Source organism: Aedes aegypti, chromosome 3 (assembly GCF_002204515.2).
Source record: "Aedes aegypti strain LVP_AGWG chromosome 3, AaegL5.0 Primary Assembly, whole genome shotgun sequence".
Lineage (NCBI taxonomy): Eukaryota > Metazoa > Arthropoda > Insecta > Diptera > Culicidae > Aedes > Aedes aegypti.
Window position 1 is genome coordinate 279,086,496 of NC_035109.1, and position 27,792 is coordinate 279,114,287.

The 27,792-nt window shown below is 40.7% G+C and overlaps 1 protein-coding gene across 4 annotated transcripts; it reads left to right on the forward strand.

Annotated features, from left to right (window-relative positions):
- Positions 1–1,523: 1,523 nt before the first annotated feature.
- On the forward strand, positions 1,524–17,936 carry LOC5573060 (longitudinals lacking protein-like). Of its 4 annotated transcripts, XM_021855582.1 has the most exons (5): positions 1,524–1,607; positions 1,668–1,762; positions 5,823–6,094; positions 6,172–6,258; positions 16,591–17,936. In XM_021855582.1, exons 3-5 carry the CDS (start codon positions 5,996–5,998, stop codon positions 16,783–16,785), a joined length of 381 nt encoding a protein of 126 aa, XP_021711274.1. In that variant the 5' UTR covers positions 1,524–1,607; positions 1,668–1,762; positions 5,823–5,995; the 3' UTR covers positions 16,786–17,936. The 4 variants fall into 4 exon arrangements, with proteins under 4 accessions (XP_021711274.1, XP_001654392.1, XP_001654393.1 ...); XM_001654342.2 differs by lacking the exon at positions 1,524–1,607 and having other exon boundaries at positions 1,608–1,762; XM_001654343.2 differs by lacking the exon at positions 1,524–1,607 and having other exon boundaries at positions 1,614–1,762; positions 5,809–6,094.
- The last annotated feature ends 9,856 nt before the right edge of the window (positions 17,937–27,792 follow it).

Consider the following 27,792-nt stretch of genomic DNA (forward strand, 5'->3'; position numbering starts at 1 on the left):
CATTGTGCTTGGGGCCTTACTTACGGAATCACCGACCGGCACATTTTCCGTACGGAAAAGTGACAGCTCCATTTGATTTGCATGGTAGGCGTTACCGACGTTATGGAATCAGCTCTAATTCTCAGCAGCGTACAGCTCAAGTAATTTCGGTAGCGGAACCATTCCGTTACCGTATATTGTCCTATCCTTTTGCACAGTACTTATGATCAGCGTACCGGCCATTACAACCCAATTTTTGTAATCCAGCTTTTTACGCTAGCCATGCTATAAAATCTTTGACAGAAGCTGACTATCACCACTGAACTAAAACTCGAAAATAAATCCTTAGTAACCCATCACTCACTGAAAAAAAATTCGTTACTTTTCTGTCACTCAAACTAAAAAAAAGGTTTCATTTAGATTAACCGTACTGCATTCGCGTGAATTCGAAGACTCCGAACGGAGTTATAACGGCCGTCTTCGAAATATCCGGCATCTGATGGTACGCCATCTCCAGATCAAGTGTGGTGAAAACTGATTTTCCCTGGAATGCATTCAACAGATCGTGAATATGCGGGACAGGGTAACGATCTGGTACAGTCACCTGGTTTAGGTATCGATAATCTCCTACGAATCTCCATTGACCGTTCATCTTTTGCACACAGTGTGGACTGGCTGGAAGGGCGACCTATTCCTAACTCGCTCATAACCTGTAACTCTTTCTTGGCGACTTCCAGCTTGTCCGGTGCTAGCCGACGGCATTTGCTGGCTGTTGGCAGCCCTCTTGTTTGAATGTGGTGCGTAATGTCATGGTTAATCGTCGTTTTGATACTAGTCCCAAATCGGTCGTCACTATTCTCTTGTCATACACTTGGAGTAGATAAAAGATCATTATCATAGAATTAACGCGACGACATGTTAGTAAGCTCAGAACGATTATTTCCGTGCTTTCCAAACTCGCTTTTCGCAGCGCACTAGATTGTCGCGAGCTCGCTTGCAGATGAATGAAAAAGCGATCCGACGAACGGCTGGTGCGCCGCGAAAACCGAGTTTGGGAAGCTATGGATATTGTATTTGCAACGCCAATAACGAATAAGATTCAAATTCAAACAAACTTTTCGTTTGATTGACAGAAAGAAAAACAATGAAATTTTACGGTTCGTCAAGGCATGCTGAGGATATATTTCCAAGTTTCAGTTCAGTGCTGATAATCAGCATCTGTCAAATATTTTATAGCAAATTGTTTTTATGGCGAGCGTAAAAAGCTGGATACAACTTTTTTATTCAAGTGGATGAAAAAAAAATAATGTAGAAAATTGAATCTTCAATTTGACTGTTATTTCCAACGGGATGATATAAGGCATCCAAAATAGATAATAAATTACCATTACCATGTGATTTTGGACGTATTTGAGATTTTGTCCGACTTTTGTATGAAGGCCCGCTACTGTGCAGCGTGCCACCCTGCATATATTTTTGAGTTTTCATTTTTCCGTGTGTTTGTGTAGAGTTCACTCTCAAACGTGTGGAGATTTCCAAAACGCGAGCGAGAGAAAGAGAGCAGCGGGAGCAATCTCATCATCATCGCAGCAGTTCGTTCGGTGTTCGGTTCAAAGCCAGAGCCAGACGTGAGCAGGGTTTCTTCATTGTGAAAGATTGCATATTCATATTCGTTTCTCGTCTCGCAGTTGTCGTCGTCGTCGTCGAAATTCCAGTGAAAAATCAACCAACATAAAACGGTGCAAAATTACCGAAAAAGCGTCCGCTTCTACGTTCCGAACAGGTAAAATAGAGTTCCGTCGAATTTGGCGTGTGTTTTGTCGGCATTTCGGTACGCGAAAGTGGAAAGTGGTGTGTAATCTTTCTCGCCATCGGGAGTCAGGTTATGGAATGGAAGGAGCGCCCTGATGGATCTTTTCGAATCGCCTTCGTCGCAGAAGAAGAAGCTTTCGCATCCACCGCCTGCTTAGCGGATCAAGTGTTTTGATTTTTTTTTCTCCGATGGCGGCGGATGAGTGATTAGAAAATTTGACATTCAGACAGCCAAATAGACGAGGTGGACGCACAGGAACCAAAGCAGGCGACCGAAGGAAAATGGAGAATCATACCCCAGTTTGATGTCAATTTTGGAACTGTTTTTGGACGGATGGATTTGGTCCGTATGAAGAATGATGCATCAGAACAAATGTAAACCGTGGAGGAAGGCCAATCGATGGAATCTCATTTTTGGAGGATCGTTGCCTTCGTTGCATTGAATTTATGGAAAGTACATTCAAAAAAGACCTTGGATTTGGATTTTCATTGCACTCTGTTGGTGCTTTTGTTGGTATTTTGCTAGCTGTTTGTACGTATTTGGAAGGGTTGCCAGAATGATCCATTTTCGTCGTAAAGTAAATGTTGCAAACTAGTGATCCTTTATAAGGATCACTAGTAAGTATTATTACGTAAAATACTTGAAATCTAAAATGGCTTTTACATTATAGTTTTCATGACAAAAATATAGTTTCAGGCCATTGATAAGGTTTTTGGGGTACCACTCATTCGCCCTTTAGATTCAATCTTAGTTGAGCACATGTTACAAATAATCATTAGAGAAAACAAAGCAATTTTAGAGGAAAATTTGGAGCTTAGGACAATGTTAAAAAACACATAGAAGTTAGATATTTTATGCATATTAAACATATTCCATGCCTTTATCAAACTGTTTATCTGGAAAACTATAGTGCAGTACTAGAAAATAAAAGTGATTCTATAATAAATAATGAATGGCATTGAATTTCATTTACTTTTTGGTAGAACACTTTTATCAGAAGTGGTTTTATGTTTTGTCGCGCCTGACACTTTTCTCAGAATCTGTGAAATTCGATATATCTGTGCTGTTACATCATCAACTGACATGAGCGATTGTTGGGGATGAACCTGCCTACGGCAGAAAATCCCTTCAATGAAAAGTAATTAAATTCAATTCAACATGAGCGATCCTCTCTTTCGCTAATAACTTCGCTAAATTAGATAAATCTGTAATGTTTCTAGTTAATGAAGCAAGATATAGTGGTTCTTCATCCTACAGCACAAACATAGGTTACGAAAAGATAATTAGGTTTCTGCAATAACGCAAAGAGAGCAACGATGAAGAGAAATCGATGAATGCAGATAAGTCCTTATGAAAAAACAACACAGATATATTCATGGACAACAGTTATATTCTGATGTGTTGCTGGTCATTCGTTTCAACCCGATTTTTATAAATAGGTTAGGTGTACTAGTTATGAACATAGTGGTTCCCTATTTCGCCATACGTGATTACTTTAATGTCTTCAAATTTTGGAAATTTTTGTGTGTTGTATTTGTTAGATTTAAGATATATCTTGATGTTAAAACATTCAAAAAGATTTAAAATGTGAAAGTTATCAAAATTTCACATATGGCCAAATAGGGAATCACTATGGCCATAACTGGTACACTTTCCCTACATTCTTTTACACACATTATTGATTCGTAACTGACCACTAGATGCATCCTCCAGAAATGCCGTGAATACCAGGTCCCTACGCATCGATTCCAAGGTGACACACGGCAATATTGATCGTGTAGTGGTATGGAAGATCATGGATGAGAACAGATTTCCTGGGAAGCTCACAATATTGATTATTTAAAGACGACCCTCCGATCACGTCGTACCTCTTCAAAAATAGCAGACATCACATCACAATACATTGAAACATCTCTTTGTTTTGGACGTATACGATCAACGTACGCAATCATCGTAGTCAATCGGACACTGATCCACAGACAAACAGACGTAACACTTAGAACAAATCTCGATCAAAATCATAGTCACGAGGACATGTACGCCCAATGCTAAAATCGGTGCGTTTGGCCGACAGGCCAACATATGGCGGTAGTGTGTAAACGTCAAACACGAACAAAAACGATGCGAGCGCTGCGGGTGGCGGATCGACTGTTAAAAAGGTGGTCGATGGACAATGATGAGAGTGTGACGTCTGTTTGTGTGTGACTGATCTATAAATGGGCTAAATCGCGCCCGAAACAAAAGTTAAAAATTTTAAAACTCGCGTCTTGTAATTGTAATTGTAATTGTAATTTATTTGCAAAACGAGTACATGTTTAGTATTTACAACTTTAAGCCATGTCAAGGAACAAATTATTTCAAGAAAAATACATGAGGAGAGCCAGTTAGCAAGATAAGTTAACTACAGGTGCTAATTGTGATTGGCTAGTTGCCTCTGTTCAGTGCTGCTTTAAGAGAAGTTAATGTGGGTTGTTGCCTGACGGAGAGTGGTAGCGAGTTCCAGGTTGACGTGCCATAGACCAAAACATTTTTACGAACACTGGTTGTATGGTGTGGGAGGATGAATGATCTGGCTCGCTCGTTCTGACCAATCGGTGTGTACTCTGGATGGTTACCATGATATGCTCCATGCATGAAATGACAGATAAGCCGACGATAGTACTCAGGAAGATCGCATCCAACTATTGTGTGTCGTACCATACCCGTTGTGTCACGTCTTCGAAGTCCGTAAACAAATCTCACAGATGATTTAAAACAGCGATTGAGTTGTTTTTTATTGCGCCGCCGAAAGCCTAGGATAAAAAGCAACGTCGCCGTAGGAAAAGAACGGCATCAGCACTGCTCGAGTCAGCTTCATGTATGAATCACGAACTCACCCTACTCTAAGCCAAACCCAGTATCCTGAAGGTGGCTAAAGCTGGAAGGATAAAGACAGTGTTCGTTTCAAATCCGGTCGGAACAAGGAGGCGTGGAGCGCAGCGAGCTGGGCGGATTAACCAGGTGCACCAGGATCTGGAGAGCGTGGTCCGCAGCCGAGGATGAAGAGAAGTGACCATGAACCGAGTGAATTGACGAAATATTTTTGACGAGGTTTTATCAAGTTAATTGATGTAGAACCAAATGAATAATACTTGAAGCATCATACATTGTGGCACGAAAATAAATCCTCTTTGGCAGCCCTGCCACACGGTGGCCGACCGAAGCCAGCGAAAAACGCATTACACAATAGCCTACCTTCATGTTTCACTTCGTCCATCATAAACAAAAGTCGCGAGAGTCTATCGCCTCTGTGAACGGTACATATAGCTGATGGTTTGAAAACGAGAGAGACCAAAAAACGAAACCCAAAGACGATAGCTGCGGGTATGTATTGGATGGACGTATCATCATCCTACTTGGCTGGCCAGCGCTCTAATGCATCAGTATAGTGTTAGGACGAAGAACGATGATTATTGTTAGCAAAAGTACTAGAAAACCGTGAAGAGTCGAAGGAAAAGTGATTGTGAGAGTCGCACAGTGTTTTAGTCTAAGATCTGTAGATAGACCAGTGAGAAAGAGCTAACAGCAGTAGTGTTGAGAAGCCACCATGCATCGAAGAACTTGAAAAAGTCTCTCCCGCGATTCGGCTATTAATGTGTATCTTCTTTCATCAAAAATTGGATTGCGGTTTGTTGATATTGCTGTTGTTCGTTTCACTGTGCACTTCCAGAGTGGCTGAGTTGGTAAATATCCAGTGATGTGTCGGCTTCATAGGTATCACCTTCAAATTGGATGACTGAGTGTGTTAGTGTTCAGCGCATCGTTTGTCTCATAGAAAAAAACTTTTCCTCCCGAGTAAATGCTGCAAGCAGAAAGGGTTGAGTGGGCGACAGATTAGATTTCAGAAATTGAGCACCTCATTTTTGGGGGAAAGTTTTTGCATTTATTAATCGATATCCCTTAATGTGTCGAATACAGACGTCGCGTACCGATTTGCTTATCTCTATTCATTACTTCAGAACACCTTTCATCCAAAGTTGTCTCGTTACAGGTTTTCTTTTATTTTTTGGTTTCCTTTGGTTTCCTTTCCTGGTCTCCATTCAGCAGTCAGTTAATAGTGGAAGCCGGCGCTGATTGTTCCTGCAATCACTTCCTTTTCTGAACCGAAACCCACATCGTTGGTTGATCAGCTTCTAATCAATCCGGACGACGCAACCGGGAACCATGGCCGATCAGCAGCAGTACTTCCTCAAATGGAATGACTTTCAAACTAATATGGTGACTTCGTTCCGGCATCTTCGAAACGAGAAAAGTTTTACAGATGTAAGTTTTCTTCGACATTGTGTAACAATTATAAGAGTGGGACTTAACAGGATTCTGTTGTGTTATATTTCTTTTAGGTAACACTGGCCTGCGAAGGGCAGACGTGCAAAGCGCACAAGATGGTGCTATCAGCTTGTAGTCCCTATTTCAAGTCGTTGCTGGAGGTGAGTGAAATTCACATGACTTCTATTATTGATTTGTACGCGAAAAAATCTAGGTCACAGCAGATCGCTGACCTACGGACGTTGAGTGTTGTGACCTCGACGCAAAAGGTGTATCATGTTGTCTACTACATAATGCTAATCTTTTTTTCATATTTATGGAGGGATTATTGAAGTATGTTTATGTAAAACGCTAATTGAATTTTAACACTTCACTTTTGTTAACAACATATTACATTTAATTTGGCGTAGCAGTCCAAAATTTTTACAAGTGAGTTGACTTCAGAATTTTTACAAGTGAGAGAAAAAAAAAGCTTTGAATTTACTTAACCTAACTGGTTTTAGATATATTACACATTCGGCGAAGATTGCAACGATTTTCGTTTAAAAATTATTAATTATTTTATTTGACATTTGTTCTAATGTTTCAACATTGGATATTCTATGTAACTCATTAGTACTATACCAGAGAAAGAGCTTCAGGATCATTTTCAAAATATTATTTTGAATTTTCTGCAGAGCTTTCTTTCTAGTATTACGACAGCTAGTCCATATTCTTACAACATACAACATGGCTGGCCTAAAAATTTGTTTGGAGATCAAAAGCGTGTTCTCGTGACAAAGTTTGGATTTTCTGTTAATAAGTGGATAAAGACATTTTACATATTTGTTACATTTGGCTTGAACGCCCACAATTTGATTTTTTAAAGTTAAATTTTTATCTAGCATGAGCCCTATATAGGGTAGGTGTACCAGTTATGGACATAGTGGTTCCCTATTTCGCCATATGTGATTTCTTTAATGTTTTCACATTTTGAAAAGTTTTGTATATTGTGGTAGTTAGATTTAAGATATATCTTCATTTTGAATCATTCGAAAAGATTAAAAATGTGAAAGTTTTTGAAATTTCACATATGTCCAAATAGGGAACCACTATGGCCATAACTGGTACACTTTCCCTACTTAACTTCATCTGACCAATTTATTGAAACCCCTCTCACCGTCACAACTTGTCTACTTGAAGGTTTCAAATGACGAGCTTTTGTTTTAGAAGCATTAGGAGAAATCATCCATTTTTGCAAGTATGAATAAAAATATTGGCGGAGAGGCCTGTGTCATCCACAAACAAAGATTTTTGACATTCCTTGGGTAACTCAGGTAAGGGAAGATCCAAATATGACGTCCATCGTTTTTCAAAATTTCTAGACCCTCCTCCCCCCTCTGTCACGCTTATTCCAATACCTCATACACGTACTGTCACTATAATCACGGATTCGAAATTAACTTAACATTTTGGTATTGCAATGTCTCTTGCTTCAACAATTTCGACAAACAAAGTTTTGAAAGTATTGTCAATATCAAGTTTTGTTTGCAAAGAAATGCTAACATCGTGATTACTATCGTGTCATATATAGGAAGACGATTTAAAGGGGAGGAGTTGAAAGTGCCTGCTGCAATATCGGCATAGGAGTTTCGTTGGGTACCCGATGGAAGAAAATTAGCTTGTGAAAAAGCATGATTATAATTTACCTGATAGGCATGTTTCTTAAGCAAGCGTTCGTAACTGAAAAATGAGCATTGGTGGAGATTCTGCCTGGGGAATTCCGGGAACGCAAAACGTCACCGTTTATCTGACTGGTACGAGCCTCAACGATTCGTTTGCGAGAAGGGAATAACTGACCACAACACGCGGCACTCTTTGTTTCCTCACTTGACTCAAAGAGTCTGGGCTAGAGGCTGCATCGATTTGATGTTCGGAAAATTTGTCTAAAGTATCGAACTGATTACTCATTTCGATGCAATCATCAACATTAACCATTCCACCCTTAGGATAAAGTGTGCATTCCGGAGAAACGTCCTTTCTTCCATTATTGCCACGTTTAGTGACGACAGTTTTACACCCCGAAGGAAGGAAGATGTGAATTCAGAGATTCCCTTCCTTCATAGGCGTCTCTTGAGGAATTTGATTACCTGTGCACTGATTTACACAAACCTTCAAATAAAATTATGAATACGAAATTTGCAATTGAGTTTTGAAATGTATTTCAGTAAAAAAAAATATTAAGACGGGGTTGGTGGTCTAATGGCTACCGCTTCTGCTCCATAAGCAGAAGGTCATGGGTTCAATCCCGGGCCCGTCCCTTTCCTCGTACTTTGTAGTTGCTTGTGTCTCTCACTTGCTTCTACAGTGATACCTCCATGAGTCGATGTTCCATGACTCGATATCGACTCATGGAACCATACTAAGAACAAAATTTCCTGGTTACTATGATAATCCCTAGAAGCAGCTTTCCAAAGGATTGCTGTTCCATGACTCGATATTTCCATGAGTCGATGGTCCCTTCAATATCGACTCATGGATGTTTCACTGTATCTTCAATTCTCCATCTATCACACTCAAACTATTCGTTCATAGCAAACGCTAGAACCCGAGACGGACAAAAAACCGTTTCCCTAACGCTCCCATTCTTCCACGCGCCCGCCTTTCCTCACGCCTGAGGCAGTCTGCTAACCACAAAAGCAAACTTCTCTGCCATGCCTTTCCCCCAATCCATACATTCCCGCATGAACTGGCGTAGATGCAGTCGGACTCCACGGTGGGTCAGTATAAGTGCAACATCATTTCCTCCCCTTTCCCCACATTGGTCCGCATTTTAATGTGGCAGTCGCCATTGTTGCCTAAAAATAGAAGATCACCAGCAATTATACATTGAGGATGCCTGTTAGTCATTCGGTTGGTTCCTTGTGTAAGTGCAGCTGATCTGGCGATACTGAAGTAGAATCCAAGGGCGGCCAATCAAGCTCAAGCTCAAGTATTTCAGTAATAAAATGATCCACCTTAAAATCTAGAAAGATTAGTGAACTGGGCGAAACTGACAAAATGTACCCAATTCAAGAAAATATAGCGTTGAAATTAAAGCTTGATTGTCTATTCACTGCACTTAAACTTTTCCCCTACCGATAGTTCAACTATTTGAAAAACGCAAATTTGTAGAAGACGAAACTTCACGTCATGCAAAACAACACACATTGATTACGCCTGTGTTTTTGTTTATCAAAGTTATGGGCGCATCTGAAATCCAAATCAGAACCCGGCGACACTGTAAACAAAAAGTAAACAAGGCGAACATGGTGGGCTTAATTGAAACCACAATGTAAACACGGCGCAAAAGTAATAGGCGATACTGAAAATAATGTCGATTACAGGCTCATTGGGCGATAATGGCATTCTCCAGTATGTTTTAGGCGAAACCTTATAAGATTTGCGAAATAGCTAGGGAAATTGTAGGAGATGTGTGTGGTATTCATGTGGATTTTAAAATTAGGTTCATGAAATGTGAATTAAAGTGAAAAGGTTTAAGTTTGAGTATATTTTCTCCAATTGGAATTAAAAATTGCACATGTGAATTTCATTGATTATTTTCTCATTGCTATTGATTTGTCAGATAGGCCCTTATCGCGAACCCCTCTCGAAATATAATTTCCAATACAGTCAACTTTTGTTCGTTGCACTAAGCCGGTAGCCCACCTAGTGAAAGACTTTCACTAATCGGGCTGAGTTTTTAGCTGTCAAAAGATCGAATACAATAGAAATTCAGGGCTACCAACATTGATAAATCGAGATTCATGTCAAAACGTGACGTTTGACTTCGTTTTAAATGGGCTATAGCCCACCTAACGGGAGCCCAATTAAAACGAAGTCCACCTATAGATAGTGCAACGAACGAAACTCGACTGTACTGGACGCAATCTTCAAGTGTCTCGAAATTATTATATTTGTAATTCAATGAACGTTTTCATTTTAATTTTCTTCACTTTATTCACTCGTTGTTAACTTTAAGCATTTTGGTTGATACAATGCAAGCCAGAAAGACGTCCAACTTGAAACTAAACGATTAGAACATTTTTGATAAAACCTCGTTTTGCGATGAAAGCCAAATTTCGTGGATTTTCCGCGATAATGCGAATTTCCATTATCTCTAACGATGAAATACAATGAAACGGTGAAGACTTTGTGGAGGGTTTGTTCACAGATGGCGATGCACCAATTAGGTAAAGAATATTTTCAAGCAACTGCATATTACGAATGTTGCATGTATTGGGAATTATAATGTATATTTTTATTTTATTATTTTGAAATCTTCGACTGTGTAGTGCACCTTAGAACGAGACGGCACTGCCTTCCTTTTGCTCGTGGTTTCCATGTTTAAGGCCGGTTTGCTACTGACAAGAAAAGGAATCGCCTATCTCGATGCGTGGAAAATTTCTCCCAAGAAATGGTCAAGAAAATCACTTTTTTCTGACCGCAGTACGCAGTTGAGAAGAAATGTCACTTCAAAGGGGGCTCTCTGTAGGAAATTTCTTGACCCTTTCAGTCAAGAAATTTCTTTACTTTTCTTGTGCGAAACAGCATACTTAGCTTTAAGCCGGATTTGCTACTGAAAAGGAATCGCTAAAGAAATTTCTCGCCGATTCCTTGCAGAAATTTTCTACAGCGACTCCCATTTGAACTGACAGTTCTTTTCATTTGCGTACTGCGATCAGAAAAAAGCGCATTCTTGATCGATTCCTTGCAGAAATTTCCCATGCATCAAGATAGGCCGAGAAAAATTAGATACTTGTCAGCAGCGAATCAGGCTTTAGTGAATAAGAAAGAAGAGACCTCTTAAGAGTTTTTTTTTTGCAAGCCGGTGTCCAAGGTGGATTACCACTGTTAGCTTTCGCTAACGGGTCCAACGAAAAATCAATGGCACGGGTCCAAACAAGGATCGTAAATGGATCAATAGTAGAAACATACTACAGAAAAGTACTGTTTTTGTAGCACTGTTTAAATGCTTTAGGTAGTATCGCAGTAGGCAGCGCGCGCGAACGAATGTTTTCAAAATTTTCTGTCTCGTTTTTATCGTCTCCGCAAATTACTAGATTCGACTGTTGAAACCAGTGAAACGGCTGGTGCAGTTTGTGAAAAAAGTGTCTGTAGCGAAAATGAAACGGTTATTCTGCACGCGTTCTGCTGGGCCGTTTTCGTTGAAGCCCAAGCAGAAGGTGAAGATGCATCGTTGCCGGACCTCAAATTTTTCGATTGCACGGGTTTGGAGAGCCGGGCTAAATCGAATGCTCGCTCGCTGGTGGTAACCAATCGATAAGGTTTTCTGCTTGAGCGGCTGCCTGGACCTCTAGATTAGTGTCTTGGGGGTTTGAGTTTTGGCCTCGTTTCTTCTGCACTAGAACAATCTTTTTTTTTGCGTCGTCGCGTCGCCGTTTTTTTTTTTCTCGTTTTAGTTTGCACGCGTTCTGAGTCCAATCGAGTTTAGGTTCTCGCGTCGCCGGAGTAATATTTTCGTTTTGTGAAACGAGTATGGTAATTACAGTAGCTACAGCTCCTCAATCAAGGGTGGATGAGGATCAATTTGGTGAGCTCGTTTCATGCCTTTATTTTAAATGTAAAATATATTATGGAACACCGTTTTTATGACAACGGTGGCAGTGTTATTTAAATGAATTTACTTAATAAAATATGAACAGTTCGTCACTGTAAGTGTCGACATAGACTCTTGTAAATTAACATTAAAAAGCCCATACCTTTCCTTTTACCTGATTTTTATCATTTTAAAAAATAAACTTTGAATGGTTCGACGCTAAAAGAGTCGACTTATCGTATGTTCACGTTGTCTTTAGAGTACTGATAAGTGATTGTTTGAACTGAGGTTGCATGCATCGCATCACTTACCAAGATGAATTCTGATCATGCAGCTATGATACCTCCCAACTTATAAAATACCTTTCCATGACAACCATGGAGATGCAGAGGTGATCTCGGTCTCTAGTAACAATGGATGTCACACTAACATTCCTTCCCTTCCCCTGTGACCGTAAGGACGTGGCCGGCGCCGTTATTGACTTTTTAATATCTGGAGTTCTCGAAAGTGTACATTGAAGATGGAAAGCTACTCCCATGCTACATCTCTTGGTTTCTTGTGCAACTTCGATTATTCTGGTCAATCACGGAGTAGCAACTACGAATTGTACGGCCATCAATGCTTAATGCTTATGCACTGTTTAAATGCTTTAGGTAGTTTTTAAACTTCCAAGAACGGAAAGAATTTGTGTACACACGGCACGAAGGTACGATGCGCACTGTTACCCTATATTCTGTTGATTTAAACGTTTTGTGGTGTATAGCTATGAGCTCTCTTTGCCTTTATTAGGGCATACTGCCCATACTCGCATAACAGTCCCATTTATATAGGGAATCCCATAGAATATGGGACTGTTATGCGAGTATGGGCAGCATACCTCATACTTAATTTAGGTGGGGACGGACCTAGTGTATGGGGTTAGGGTCTCTCACGTTGAGGACCTGGAATCAAATCCCATTCCCAAGATTGTCACTTAAGACCAGGGATTGAATCCTGAGAAAATTGAGAGAATCCCTCACGTATCGCTCTCTGTAACTATCATAACATGCTGCACGTTATGAGAGACTGTTTATCGTATACTGCTACAACTTTGATCAGATTGGGGGGATAGTAGTGCATGATAAAACCCCTCTAAAGGTGCTCCAAGCCTGGGGGACACTATTGCTATTGGAAGTTCGTGGATTGTTTATTGTGTCAGTAAAGAAAAACACCTATCCCCAACGGTAAACAAGCGAGAAAAATGGATTTTATCATCGCTCTCTCTTTGGGGCTCTCGCTCGCTGCTTCCATTTATCAGACTTGTTACACGTTGCGATACAATGACGATCGTGGACCGCAACAGATGGGATGTTTTTCTTTGCTTGCTTTGATTGTGCTTCATACTCAAATGAGAGCGAATCCTGCAATGCCTGCTTAAGACATTTGAAGTTATACTGACGACTTCCTTCGGACGGGAAATAAAGCCGTTGGTCCTGAGATGAACTAGCCCAGGGCTAAACGTCTCTCGTAGTCTTTCAATGAAGTCAAAAGATAGTGCATGATCCTTTGAATGCGCTAGCTCTTTTGTGGAGCAGGCAGCGAATCACGATAAGCATAAGCGGCGAGCAATTCGCGAATTGCGGTAATTAAATCATATAGCGAACCTGATCGGGCGTGAATATATCATAGGCATAGACCGTATCACCAACCAAAGATGACTCCTACGGGGGATCGGCAAAATGATTGAGATAGGCAAAATTTTGCCCAAATTCAAATGCTTATAACTTTTTGAAAAATGGATGAAATTAGATGCATCCAGTGCCGTAGCGTGCGGTTGGCCAGGTTGGCACCCGCCAAGGGCGCAAGCCTACAGGGGGCGCCAAAATGCGTGAAACACTTGGTATTTATTTTGAAGATATTAAATTAGGGAATATCGAATATTGAAAAAATCTTATCAGTAATAATTTGGATCATATTTGAGGTTTCCCTTTTCACGTGATTCAAATCCAGAAGAGCACATCAATTTTTGGTTTTGAGAACTTTCGAAAAATAAGCCGCGCCCTAATGTGCATGAATCTAATATAATCCTGAGCGGGATCCACGAAAATCTGGGCAGAATTTCAACAGAAAATTGGTCAAGATTCTCTCAAAATCAAGGACAGGATTCTAAGCAAAGCTTCGTCTTGATCGGTCTTACACATAATTTCAAGTGTCATTCTGAAAAAATGTTGAGTAATTTTTAAATCTTCATTTGATTTTTTACTGCTCGAAAATTCCCACAGCAGACATAATTTTAGAATCTATAATACATTTTTAATAACCTAAAGAATGTTCTATACAAGCTGAATCTCGTTTGGTGTTCCATAAAAGATTGTAGTAGAATGGTTGAATGTTACGTTTTACACCTCTTCGATATGTTTTATTAAGATTTGACCTGGCAGTGATTGAGATTTTTCTTGTTTATTTGATGTTTTTTTCATCGAAAGTATATATGGTTAACTTTCTTCTAATAGATTCTCGATTAACCTTCTCATCCACCGTGGATTTCAATTAAAAGGTTCTAAAAAAAAAATTAAAATTTTTGTAAATACTTCCTTTTTACTTGGTATCTTACTGTGAAAACAGCTTTCAAAGACAATGGTTATATCGATTATCATTTGAATACATAATTTAGGGGCTACTCTTTGATGTATTTCAAGTAATTTATTATTGATTATTAAAAACTTGTGATTTCCACATTGCCTTTTTGCAATAACACTTCTAGAGAAAAACTTGACTAAATCTACGCAAAATTTATAAAAAAAGTTCTTTTCAAATCTTAAACAATTTTCTTCGGTTTCTGTACAAATATCTTGAAAAAATGGAATATATTTGATTTTTTTTCTTTTCGAATTCTATTTCGGGCATAAACTCCTAAATTCTTTCAAGTTCTTCATGGCAAAACATTTCAAAACTCTGCCTAAAAACAGATGGATGTTTGGGAGGATTTCTTTAAAAAAATGTATTTCACTATAATTTGAAAATTTTGCCTGAAACATCTAACCAGATGAACTATAAATTTCTTCGGAATTTTTCAGAGCATCTTTCAGATAATATTAAAAAGTTCTCAGAAAATTTTCATTGGACAAATAAAAAAAAAAACATATTTTTTGACGGATTTTAGTCAATAGTGTAATGCGTTCTGAACTTAAGAAAATATTTTAACTAATTATGAAACTTTTGATGATTTTCATAAAAATTCTTGTAGAAATCGCTCAAAGTGTTTCAAAAATAATTTTTGATGAGCTTTGATTTAGGGGCGCTAAAATGGAAGTTCGCCAAGGGCGCCATAATACCACGCTACGGCTCTGGATGCATCAGGAAGCATTTCATGACAAATTTGGTTTAGTTTCAGTAATTTGCTTGGCAATGCTATTGGCCACCGGACAACGGAGAAGTTCCGGATTTTTAAACGTCATGTCCAAATTACATTTTTTTCTGCCGCTTGTAATTTTGTGCGATGTGCAGTTTTGTAGATGTTAACATTTTCCCACAAAAATAGAGCCAATTGAAGAATGAAGTGGAGGCATTAAAATTCGTTGGAAATGTTCGGAGATATGGCCATTTCCGTAAAACTGATTCCAGAAAAGATGATCAGTCACGTTTGTATTTCCAATCATGTATCCAATATCAAACGGAACTATACCGTGCACCCCCGTTAATTTGAACGGTACCCCATGCAAACCATCGGGGTACATTTTTAATTTGAACATCTAGTCACCCTAGAAACGTGTTTCTGGTTACCTCTTTCGCTGTTTTGTTTTGATTCTGCGTTCCGTTCCACAGCGTTCCTTTTCACTTTACTCCGTTCCACGAGGTAAATGACGTTTGAACCATTTTTAATCTGAACGATGTGCAAATTAGCGGGGTACAAATTAAAAAGTGTTCAGATTAAATGTGGTCAAACCAACGGGGGTACCCGGTATCCAAGTGGACTCTATAGTAGGTTCCAAGTACCCCGGGGGATGACGCAAATTCAAAACATGTCTAGAATTATATCAATATGGGTAACAAACTTCAATATTTTTGAAGCTAAGGCTTCCGGAAGCATTTTTAGAATTTGCGGCTGCTATGGCCACTCTATAGTATGTTTGAAAAGCCCCGGAAGAAGTAGTCAATTTCGTTCACATTCGGAACCATACAATATGGGTATCAAACTTCAACATTTTTGAAGGTGGTGGAAGCATTTTCGAAATCACGAAATTCATTTTTCGCACTCGTACCACGCGGACCGAACACGATTGGTCTTGATTCCGTCCCACAGGAGTATGCAATTGAATCGAAAGACCATACACTACTCGACCACACAGTGTCAACATAAATTCTTGTACATTAACATTAAAAACTTCATACATTTCCTTTTACCTGATTTTTATCATTACAAAAAATAACTTGAAAGGTTGGACGCTGAAAGTTCTACCATATGTTCACGTTGTCTTTAGAGTACTGATAAGTGATTTTTTGAACTAAGGTTGCATGCATCGCATCACTTACCAAGATGAATCCTGATCATGCAGCTATGATCCCTCCTAACTAACAAAACTTCTTCCCATGACACCCATGAAAATGCAGAGGTGATTTCGGTCGCTAGTTATACTAGATGTCACACTAACATTCTTTCCCTTCCCCGATAAGTACGTGGCCGGCGCCGTTATTGACTTTTTAATGTTTGGAGTTCTCGAAAGTGTACATTGAAGATGGAAAGCTACTCCCAAGCTACATCTCTTGGTTCCTTGTGCAACTTCGATTATTCTGGTCAATCACGGAGTAGCAGCTACGAATTGTACGGTTATCATTGCTTATGCTTAGATATTCTATTGGAAGATACGTTAACGCCGCATAGATTCTTCATACAACTAACGGAAGCTTTTTTTTGTCTTGTCGTTTTGTCGTGAAGGAAAACCCCTCCAAACATCCGATCATCATCCTGAAGGACGTGTCTTACAGCCACCTGCAGGCGATCCTAGAGTTTATGTACGCTGGCGAGGTCAACGTTTCCCAAGAACAACTGCCGACGTTTTTGAAAACCGCCGATAGACTGAAAGTGAAGGGTCTCGCAGAGACCCCGACGAATATCAAGCGAGAAGGTTAGGGCAAGATGACTGATGATGTGTTGTTGCGTTAGGCCGTAATCTTTCGTCTCCGTAATGTGCTACGTTCGCCTTGAAATCTCCCGATCACCAATTCAAGTCTACAGAATATTGGCTCTGAACAATAATCCCAAATACTGCCTTCAGCAGTAATTTCACAGTTCGATAGGATATTTGAGGGGACAGCGAGTCGTGCAACAAATATTAGAAGGTAACCCGTTTACTTTTCGCTTAACCACATACCCAGACACATACGCATAAGTTAGACGAAAGATAGTGAGCGAGCGACCGTGCGTATAGTAAGAATATTAAAGTTAAACTATAATTATACAAACAAAAAAAAAACACACTATCGCGGAAAAAAGGGACAGATACCCGATTATTCCGCATCCATTTTAGTTTTTACTACCGATGATAACGGTTAATTCCAAAACATCAATGATTATTGAAGACAAGAGCAATTATCTTCCTAAAATTTGTTCGATTGTTTGATATAGTTGAGGTGAGAAGCACTTTTTCCATGTCTTTGCATAGCCAAAAAAATGGTTCAACACTATATATATCGCCTTCAAGTATGGATTGACTTACGTAGATCAAACTTAGATATGGCGATAGATATCAAAGCTCCAGAATGTGCAGCTTTTTAGAAAAAGAATCCTAAATCATACAATTGGTATATCAGTTTTAGTTTGACCGGAAATGCGCGTTTTCAGTGAGTAAAAAAAAGTGTAAATATGAGAGAATCGGTAGCAGAGGGGAAATGTATCAGTGCTAATTATTATGGAAGGCGCACTTAAAACTACGACAGTGGAGGCAATTCAGATAAATTTATGAGGAAGTCCTGCGCAGAATATATACTAAAGAATGGATCAATTTTAAAAAGTAGAAAATATATATTACGTGCAAGTGCATGATTAACTTCTTGATTTTATTTTATATAGGTTATATTTCTCTTCTTGTGAAGTCATCTAATTTGCTACTACTAAAAAGAACAAACAATCCGAATCAAAATATGCGTTTCTGCCTCAACCTTTATCATCTCTATATCACGCAATTTGGTTTAAAAGTGTTTAATGCTATTACATTATATTTTTTGTTAGCACAATTGTATTTCACGAGACAGTAAAATTTTGTAGGAATTACATTGAAAAAAGCTACTTTATTTTGTTCCTTTATCCGAAAGCCTTCATCGAAGAAAATATAGGTTAGGTGTACCAGTTATGAACATAGTGGTTCCCTATTTCGCCATACGTGATTACTTTAATGTCTTCAAATTTTGGAAATTTTTGTGTGTTGTATTTGTTAGATTTAAGATATATCTTGATGTTAAAACATTCAAAAAGATTTAAAATGTGAAAGTTATCAAAATTTCACATATGGCCAAATAGGGAATCACTATGGCCATAACTGGTACACTTTCCCTAGATAGGGTGGGGTGCAGAGCTACTTGGGCACTTCAATGATTCACATTGGCATGAGGGGTTTTTCTCGGACGAATTGCTTTTGCCGAAAATACTTTGCAATAATAAGAACTTCAATACGATGCATATTCCCTGGGCTTGTGATTATATCCCTGGGCTTGGGATTATATGATTATATGGAGCGATGAATTTTGATAATTGATCGCTGTTGTTAGTAGTTTTGATTAGATGTTGGGTGAATTTCAAAGTAATGGCAACCTTTTTATTACAAATTTAGATTTTATCTTCTGATCTTAAGATTCTGGTTAAACTACTGTACTATGCAGTTGGGCTGCACTAGGCTATCACTCATCAAAATTACTTTCACTTCAGGAAAATATAATTTCAAACTGGCGAGAAGATTACGAACTGAGGGTGGGTTAGGAGCACAATCAGACCCTTGAATGTGCAATGTGGGGTAGTAATTGGGAATGCCATTGACGGTGTAATCTTCTACGAGGTTTTCGAAAATCAACAGGGCGCGTACACCGGGTTGCGGATAGGAGCAAAGGGAGATCAATAGCATCTACCTAAAATAATAGAGCAAAAAGCCGTTCCATGATTAGGTAATGTTTAGCGATCTTCTATGGTGTTCTAGTACTATAAAATTCTTCACTTACTGGGAATTTTGGCCTTGATAATATCAATAGTGATAAAAACATAAAATAATACCTAATAGTTGTTGGATGGCAACCGAAGGACTACCCATAGCAACCTAGGATAACATATTGTAGTAGGCTTAGACATTAGAGCAATAAAATTTTCTTCACTTCCACTATTACTCCCAACATAACCAGACGTGTTTCAATAGGTTATTGGCCCAGCACGGAAGTAGTTTATTTGAAGAAACGTTTGGTCAAGTTCTGCGGAAGAAGTCAAGATGAGCGACGAAAAACTCTGGCTGTTCAACGGTGAAAACTTCGGCAACTGGAAATTCAGGATTGAAGTGCTGATGGAAGACAGGGGCTTGCTGGAGTGCCTGGAAACGGCAATTGCGGATCAAGAGTACGCTGAGGAACTTCCGGACGATACTGCTGAGGAGAGGCAGCGGAAGAAGAAGCTACTGGACGAACGGATGGCCAAGGATCAACGATGCAAGAACCTGCTAATTCACCGGATTGCAGAGGATCAGCTCGAGTATACCAAGGAACACAAGACGGCCAAAGACATTTGGGACGAGCTGAAGAACAACTTCGAACGGATTGGAATTGCAGGCAAGTTAATCCTGAAAAAGCAGTTCCAAGAGCTGCGGCTGGCGGAAGGTGGCGACGTGAAGGCTTTCTTGCTCCGGTTCGAGAAGATTCTGCGCGAGCTAAGGACGGCGGAAGTCAACATGCAGGAGGAAGACTTGGTGTGTCAACTACTGCTGGCGCTTCTCGGATCCTACGGAGCGCTTATCACGGCTCTGGAGACGATACAGCCACAGCAGCTTACGTTGGAGTATGTGAAAAAGCGGCTTCTGGACGAGCAGGTGAAGCGACTAAATTCAAGTCCTGCAGGTGAGTCGGAAAATTCTGGAGATTCGGCGTTTTCTGGTAAGAAGCTAGGAATCAAGTGCTTCGGCTGCGGCAAGTACGGTCACAAGCGAGCTGAGTGTCCCGAAAACCGTCCTGCTGAAGATTCTAGCTCAACTCGGCCCCGAAAGAAGAATGGAAAATTTTCAAGAAAAACAAAGCTTGGAGCGAGCGTTGCCGAGGAAATGACGTTCGTTGCTACGGAAACCATGGAGTGTTTGTCTGTTGCTACTGTGTCGAAAAAAAACGTCGACTGGATCCTGGACTCGGGCGCGACGGATCACATGGTGAAGAGCAAGACTTTCTTTGATGAGATGCATGCGTTGGACAATAAGGTGCGTATAGCGGTGGCAAAATCTGGTCAGGCCGTTTTCGCGGAGTATGCGGGCACCGTAAAAGTCAATATGCTGATTGATGGAAGGAAAGTACCGGCTGTTGTCAAGGATGTGCTCTACGTCCCACAGTTGGCATGCAACTTGTTCTCGGCTCGGCGCCTGGAAGATAACGGAATGATGGTAAGAATCTCTAACGGTACAGTGAAGGTTTTGAAGAACGGAAGTGTGGTCGCAACTGGCAGAAGAGCTGGTCAGCTGTACAAGATGGACATCGAGCTACGAGATGTGGCTTACTCAGCTTCTGGTGGCGAATGCGAAGCTGGTGCGATGGCTTCGAAGAAGGACGGATTCGATTTGTGGCATCGACGATTCGGCCACTTGGGAACGGCAAACATGAAGACCCTGTGGAAGCACGGAATGGTGGAAACGACCACGAAAATCTCGGACTGGCCGGAACGGTGTGTCTGTGAAGTCTGTCTCCAAGGGAAGCAATCAAGGCAACCATTCGACGACGGTGGAGAGCGACGAGCGTCTCGTCCACTGGAGATCATCCATTCGGACGTGTGTGGTCCGTTTACGCAGAAGACGTGGGGCAAGAAGCGGTCATTCGTCACGTTCATTGACGACTTTAGCCATTTCACGGTCGTGTACCTCCTGGAGTCCAAGGATGAGGTGCAATTGAAGTTTGAAGAATACTGTGCACGGGTGACGGCGTTCTTTGGAACTCGAGTGTCCCGACTGAGGTGCGACAACGGCGGAGAATATACTGGAAAATCGTTCCGTAAGTATTGCCGCAATCAAGGGATCAACGTCGAAGCAACCATTCCATACAGCCCACAACAAAACGGAGTGGCTGAGCGGATGAACCGCACGCTGTTGGAGAAGGCCCGTTCGACCATTCGAGATGCTGCGAAGTAAGCTAGGATTATTCGGTTGAGCAGGGGTGTTGGATGGCAACCGAAGGACTACCCATAGCAACCTAGGATAACATATTGTAGTAGGCTTAGACATTAGAGCAATAAAATTTTCTTCACTTCCACTATTACTCCCAACATAACCAGACGTGTTTCAATAATACTTAATAAGTACAATGTAGCTTCAATGTAGTAATAAATGAAATAAAATCAATTTTCTATACTTGACAAGGTTTTGAAGACAATCAATGAGTGAAAGAACTACCTATTAGAAAAGCCACATCAGCTAAGGCTATACATATACAAATGTTGGTCATAGGGTCATGGCGAGCATTCGGTATGTATGTCTATGACTGATTCTTATCTAATAGGGGCCAGTTTCCTAATTGCAGTTTCGAGCTGTCAAAGCAATTGATGCACAAGCAGCAAAATTTAATGCGTTGTTATTCGTTGATTTCGCTCATTTTTTTCGCCGATTAAATAACTTCGTGCCACTAAAGTGGATAATCACGCCTCGGGCCGTAATACTCCGCGCAATAATGTGCAAAGTTCGCAATCCAACATAATTATTCGCCGTGACTACGATAAAACTCCGTCGGTAACCTCAATCGTTGACTCCGGTGATCGTAACGATGCCAAGCGGCTAAAACGTACCCACTGCCAGCCTTCCCCAGCCGACGATCACAGTTTCCTCCCGATGGAGATCGGAACATCAATCCAACCGATGGTTGCCACACAGAACCTCTTCGAAACGCTGTCCACTGACGACCCAGATGGAAACGTAAACAACAAATCGCAATCGCCACCTAATGCCCCGAAGAAGAATCGCCGTCCTCCTCCCATCACAATCGTAAGCAAAGGTACCAAACACTCCCGCGAGCTGATGAATCTGGCCGATATCCCGCAGTCCGGTTACCAACTGAAAGCTGTTAAAGCTGGCACGCAGCTTAATGCGACGGACGAGAACGTTTTCAATGTCGTCATCAAGGTGCTACAAGACTCCAACACGGAGTTTTTCACTTACACCCCATCGCACCAACAGCCCGTACGATTCATACTCTCGGGTCTCGCACTGTATGATTTGGCGGAGCTGAAGGAGGAATTGTTGCTCAATGCAGTGCGCCCGTTAGATGTTAAAATTTTCTCTCGAAAGCAAAATGGTCCCGAAGAAAATGTGTTGTATCTGCTTTGTTTTGAGAATGGATCTACCAAGCTTTCGGAGCTGCAAGGTGTCAAGACTCTGTTCAACACGGTAGTAAAGTGGAGATTTTTCACCAGAAAACCTGACGATTCGGTCCAGTGCCATCGATGTCAACGCTTCGGCCATGGAATGCGCTTTTGTAACATCTCTCCATCCTGTGTCAAATGCGGGGAGAAACATCTCACAGCAAACTGCAAGCTCCCGGTGAAGGCCAACCTCAAGGATACTACCGTCTCGCGCAGTCTTATTCGGTGCGCAAACTGCAGTGGTAATCACACAGCCAACTTCCGAGGTTGCCCCAGCCGACTGACGTATATCAAGCAACTCGAAGAAAATCGTCAGCGTGCTTCCAAGAAAACTACGATGCCGAACACCCGCGCACCTCCGACCTCTCTACCTAGGATCAATTCCAGCGTTCAAAATCGTTTGAACAACCCTAGCGCCGCTGAAGGACTTTCTTTTTCGCAAGTACTGCAAGGTTCCGGCCAACCAGAGCGACGTGCAGATCTTTTTTCCATCTCCGAGTTTCTTTGCCTGGCGAGGGACCTTTTTCATCGGTTGCAAGGCTGCCGTTCTAAGGAGCAACAATTTCTAGCTCTATCCGAGCTAATTATCAAATATGTGTATAATGGCTAGTTCACCCTGCCTGCGCGTAGTTAATTGGAACGGAAGATCCGTTCACAGCAAATTGCTAGAATTTTTCGACTTTGTACAACGTCATGGCATAGATGTAGCTGTCGTCACCGAAACCTGGTTACGCCCAAATACTTCATTCCTTCACCCAAATTTCTCCTGTGTTCGTCTCGATCGGCCATCAAGTGATGAAGGCGGCAGAGGAGGAGGTGTACTAATAGCTGTGCGTAAAGGATTGGTTTTCAAGCAGCTGAATATTTCGACCAAAAAAATCGAGGCTACAGGAGTTACCATCTCAACGACTGGTAATAATGAAATATGCATAATTGCTGCATACTTCCCTGGTACGCGTCGGGGCTCTGAGTGGTCCCAGTTCCGACGTGAAATCCGCTCTTTGGTCACGCAAAACTCACCGTATTTCGTCATTGGGGATTTAAACGCCAGACATCGTTCTTGGAACTGTGTCAAGAATAACAAAGCTGGAACTATCCTGTGTCAAGAGGCGTCACACTCCGGCTTCAATATCAACTTTCCTGACTCCCCTACGTTTATTCCTGCAGGGCGAGGAAGCCCATCCACGTTAGACATTGTGCTGTCTAACAATTTGGTCAACATGTCGAAACCAATCGTTCACAATGAGCTGTCGTCTGACCACCTGCCCGTTACCTTCGAGATCAGTTTGTCGGCCGATCCTGTGGCAAACACTGCCACTGTTCGTTGCTATGCACGTGCAAACTGGCTTGCTTTCCAACGGTTGATTAACACCAAATTGTGTCCGAACGACCCTATGTTTTCCAACATCCGCGATGAAAATGGAGTTAATACTGCGCTCAATTTCTTCAAAGACGCTCTTCTCGACGCAGAATCGTTTGCTGTGCCGCTGATCATCCCTCGTCCGTACGATGTAGCGCAAATTCCCGACGAAACTAAACTCCTCATCCAGCTTCGTAACCGGCGTCGACGACAGTGGATGAGAACCAGAGATCCTATGCTGAAACAAATTGTTTTGTCGTTAAATGATCGCATTCGTGGAGAATGCGCAAACGCACGGTTCAGCAAGTTTTCTCACACGTTAGCTACTATGGAGCGGGGCGATAATAAACTTTGGCGCATCACCAAAGCTTTAAAGAAAACGACTAAGTACAGCCCTCCACTGCGCAGTGGAGACACGTTATACGCTTGTCCTAAGGAGAAGGCCAAACTGCTTGCTGAAAGTTTCGCGCTTGCTCACAATAATCAAGCTACTAGTGATAGGGACACTGTTGAAGCTGTTGAGCGTTCTGTCGAACAGATCGACCTTTCTCCGCCTGTGGCCGATAACTCCTGGTTAGTCCGCCCCAAGGAAATTGCCACAATCATTCGCAATTTGAAACCCAAAAAAGCGCCTGGTCATGATGGAATCAAAAACATGCTTCTAAAACGCCTTCCACGAAAAGGGTATGTAGTTCTCGCTAAAATTTTCTCCGCTTGCCTCAAACTATGCTACTTTCCCGCTGACTGGAAACACGCTATAGTTGTCGCCATTCCGAAAGCGAATAAGGACCATTCCATACCTTCTAACTACAGACCAATCAGCTTATTGCCAACATTGAGCAAACTTTTCGAACGCGTCATTTTGACGCGCATCGAGAAACACCTGGAGACAGTTCGTTTGATTCCTCATGAACAATTTGGGTTTCAAAAAGGACATTCTACCAGCCATCAAATCGTGCGGATGGTGAAGGAGGTAAAACGTAATTTCCAGCAAGGAAAATCATCAGGCCTAATCCTCCTTGATGTAGAGAAAGCGTACGATTCAGTATGGCAAGAAGCGATCTTGCACAAGATGTTGCTGGGTAATTTTCCGATGTCGATTCTGAAAATAATGCGAAGCTTCCTGAAGGATCGTTCCTTCCAAGTGGCAGTAAACGGTTGTACATCTGATCAAATGTCCGTACCATTCGGTGTTCCTCAAGGTTCTGTTCTGAGCCCAACACTATACAACATTTTTTCCGCCGACATAGTAAAGGTCAACGGAGTCCAGTACTATTTTTTCGCTGACGACACTGGTTTTCTTGCCTCACATCGCGACGCAGGAACAATAATCGACACGCTACAGCATGCCCAGAACTCCATCCAAGAGTACCAACAAAAATGGAAGGTGAAAGTCAACCCTACGAAATCGCAAGCCATTTTCTTTACTCGCCGTCGTAGCCCCCGTCATCTACCCCAGAGATACGTTTCTTGCAACGGTGTGGACATTCCATGGTCACCAAATGTTGGTTATCTTGGTATAACCCTGGATCAGAAGCTAAAGTTTGGTTGTCACGTGACCAACTGCCTCCAAAAATGCGATAAGGTCGTCAAAATGCTGTACCCTCTTGTAAAAAGACGCTCCCGTTTGGACCCTGGTATCAAGATCCTGTTATACAAAACCGTTCTCAGGCCAACGGTTGCGTATGGCTTTCCTGCTTGGTACGATTGTGCACAATCACACCGGAAGAAAGTTCAAGTTAAACAAAATCGTTTGCTCAAGATGATTCTTGATTTGAGCCCTTTTCATCCGACTGACGAGGTACATCGACTTGCCGGCGTTGAGCGGATCGATGATTGGTTTCAGAGATTAATGCCTAAATTCCTGGACAGCTGTTCGTCATCTGTAAATCCTCTTTTACAAGAGCTGGCCGCATAGCTGTGATGTGATATTATATTTAAGCTTTTCTTTTTTCTGTCTTTTTTCTAAGCAATTTCGAAGGTTTTTTTTTGTGCTTTTCCTTCCTTGTCCAAATAGTTGCTTGTCGTTGATTATCACAAAATGTGTTTTTTGTTCTATGTCATTGTTGTAAGGAAGTCCATATCTCGATAGTTAAACTCTAAAAACAAATTGTAATAGCTAAGGTAAAAATAAAAATATTTGAAATTTGAATTTATCTAATAGGGGCACTAGAAGACCACGCGGACAATTTCGAAACAAATTATTTTTATACATCGGTCTTACGATCCGAAAGGCTCAGCTATGCTGCAAAGTCATTTTAAAAGCTATTCATTACTACTGTTTAATTGTTTATAATTCTAACAAAACTACATAATTAACTCATTACTAATCACTGTTCCTATATTCTCTTTTTCTCTCCTTTTTATCTGTTGCATGATTATGATCATCACTAATATAATGCATGAGCATGCACAATAAGAATAATTTCAGGATTGAAAGCAGTACATGGATACCTGGATAGAATAGCTTCGAAAAGGGTGCTCAAAATATAATATTTCTGGTCAGGGAAGTATTATTATCAAGGGTATGTAAAATTTTTCCATTATTAACACTTAGATCACACAAACAAATGAATCCATAATATCAAATATTTTTAAAATATTTTTATATAAATCAGCATCGTCAATCAGTGCAAAAACAAATAAAGTTTGTAAAGTTATCACCATCTGAGAGAGACTCGCGAAGAGAGAGATTTTTCATCAACGTCATATGCAGCCCAGATTCCCCTCTCACGAAACGCCAAATGCAGCCCACCGTTTTTATGGCTGAAAAAGTGAAAAGTTTTGTGTTCAAAGTACCGTTTTGTCTCAAATTCCGAACAGACTCATATTCCGAACACTCGGTTTTTGTATGGCGATGAGGTTGAAATGTTTCGTTGAAATATGTCATCGAATCACTAGGAAATGGCAGTCAATTACTATTCAATTTCATCATCTTTAAATCTGTTTTATACCTCGGGAGTAGTGATGATTCTCTAGTTCGAGGTCAGTAGAACAAGCTCAGATAAATTTATTTGCGATATTATTCGTTTGAATGCGATTTATTCGTGCTGTTCGGAATTTGAATCAAGGTGTTCGGAATATGAGACAGAATGAACACAGTGTTCGGCATTTGAATCAAAATGTTGTACCACATTTTTGCGTTAAAAAAATACTAAACATGTTTGAATGAACATTTTTATCGGCACACTCAACAGCTAACAGTTAGACTGAGCGAAGAAATTGAAATGTTTACAAATATTTACTAATTTATGCCCATCAGATGCATTTGAAGTCACTCTCGGCCTTAAGTGTTCGGAATATGAATCAAAACGGTAAACTGTTATTAAAAACCTCAGTCGGCGGAGCAGTTTTTTCCAAAGTTGCTGATAAATCTAAGCAGAAGATTAATTATTTCTAATGTCTGCTACCTTTGCTGGCATGAAATTTCACTCAAACGGCTAGGGCAAACGCTCCCTTAGTGGAGGTAGCTCCAATAGTGGAGGTAGTGTGTTTTGGCATGTTTTGCGCTAATAAATGATTATATGATATTTTTATATTATGTACGATGCGAAAATGAGACAAGTAATCGAAAAATATTCATGACATTTGACCGTAAAACTATTTAAAACAATTATTTTGCTTATTTTTTTTGCTCCTTTGCACCTATAGTGGTGCATCAGTACCCATAGTGGAGGGTCCCATAAGAAATCAATGGATTGCGCTACTAAAGGAACCATTCTTAAAACATACCTCCACTAAAGGAACAGTGTTCCTATTATTGGTGCAAGGCTTTTTGCAGGGAAATTTCAAATGAATCGTGATTTTTATACATTTGAATGATAGAAGGATTTAAGATCTATCGAATGATACGTTAAAATCATATATTTCATGATTTTGACACCATGTTTTAGCAGTTTTCCCTTAGGTGCACCACTAATGGTACACTTGCCCTATTTATGATTCGATGTGATGCAAACTCAATCATTTTTTGCTGAGAGGTTCATGTGAGGATTTGAACAGCATGCGCATAATTGGTATAAACATAAAGTGGAATAAGAAAAAAACTCAGCAATCACAGAAGAAGAAGACCGTCTTCGCGAGTCTCGTCTCAAATCACCATCGATTGAATTGCGCTCTGTATAGTAATGTTCAATCAATATCAAAATCTCCTAAAGCGTCGCATTGTGCCATCAGCAGCCCTTAGCATCACTCTCATA

Coding starts and splice junctions, on each gene's coding strand:
- LOC5573060 (XM_021855582.1), top strand. CDS start 5,996: ATGGCCGATCAGCAGCAGTACTTCCTCAAATGGAATGACTTTCAAACT. Junction 6,095..6,171: donor ACGAGAAAAGTTTTACAGAT/GTAAGTTTTCTT, acceptor TATTTCTTTTAG/GTAACACTGGCCTGCGAAGG. Junction 6,259..16,590: donor ATTTCAAGTCGTTGCTGGAG/GTGAGTGAAATT, acceptor TTTGTCGTGAAG/GAAAACCCCTCCAAACATCC.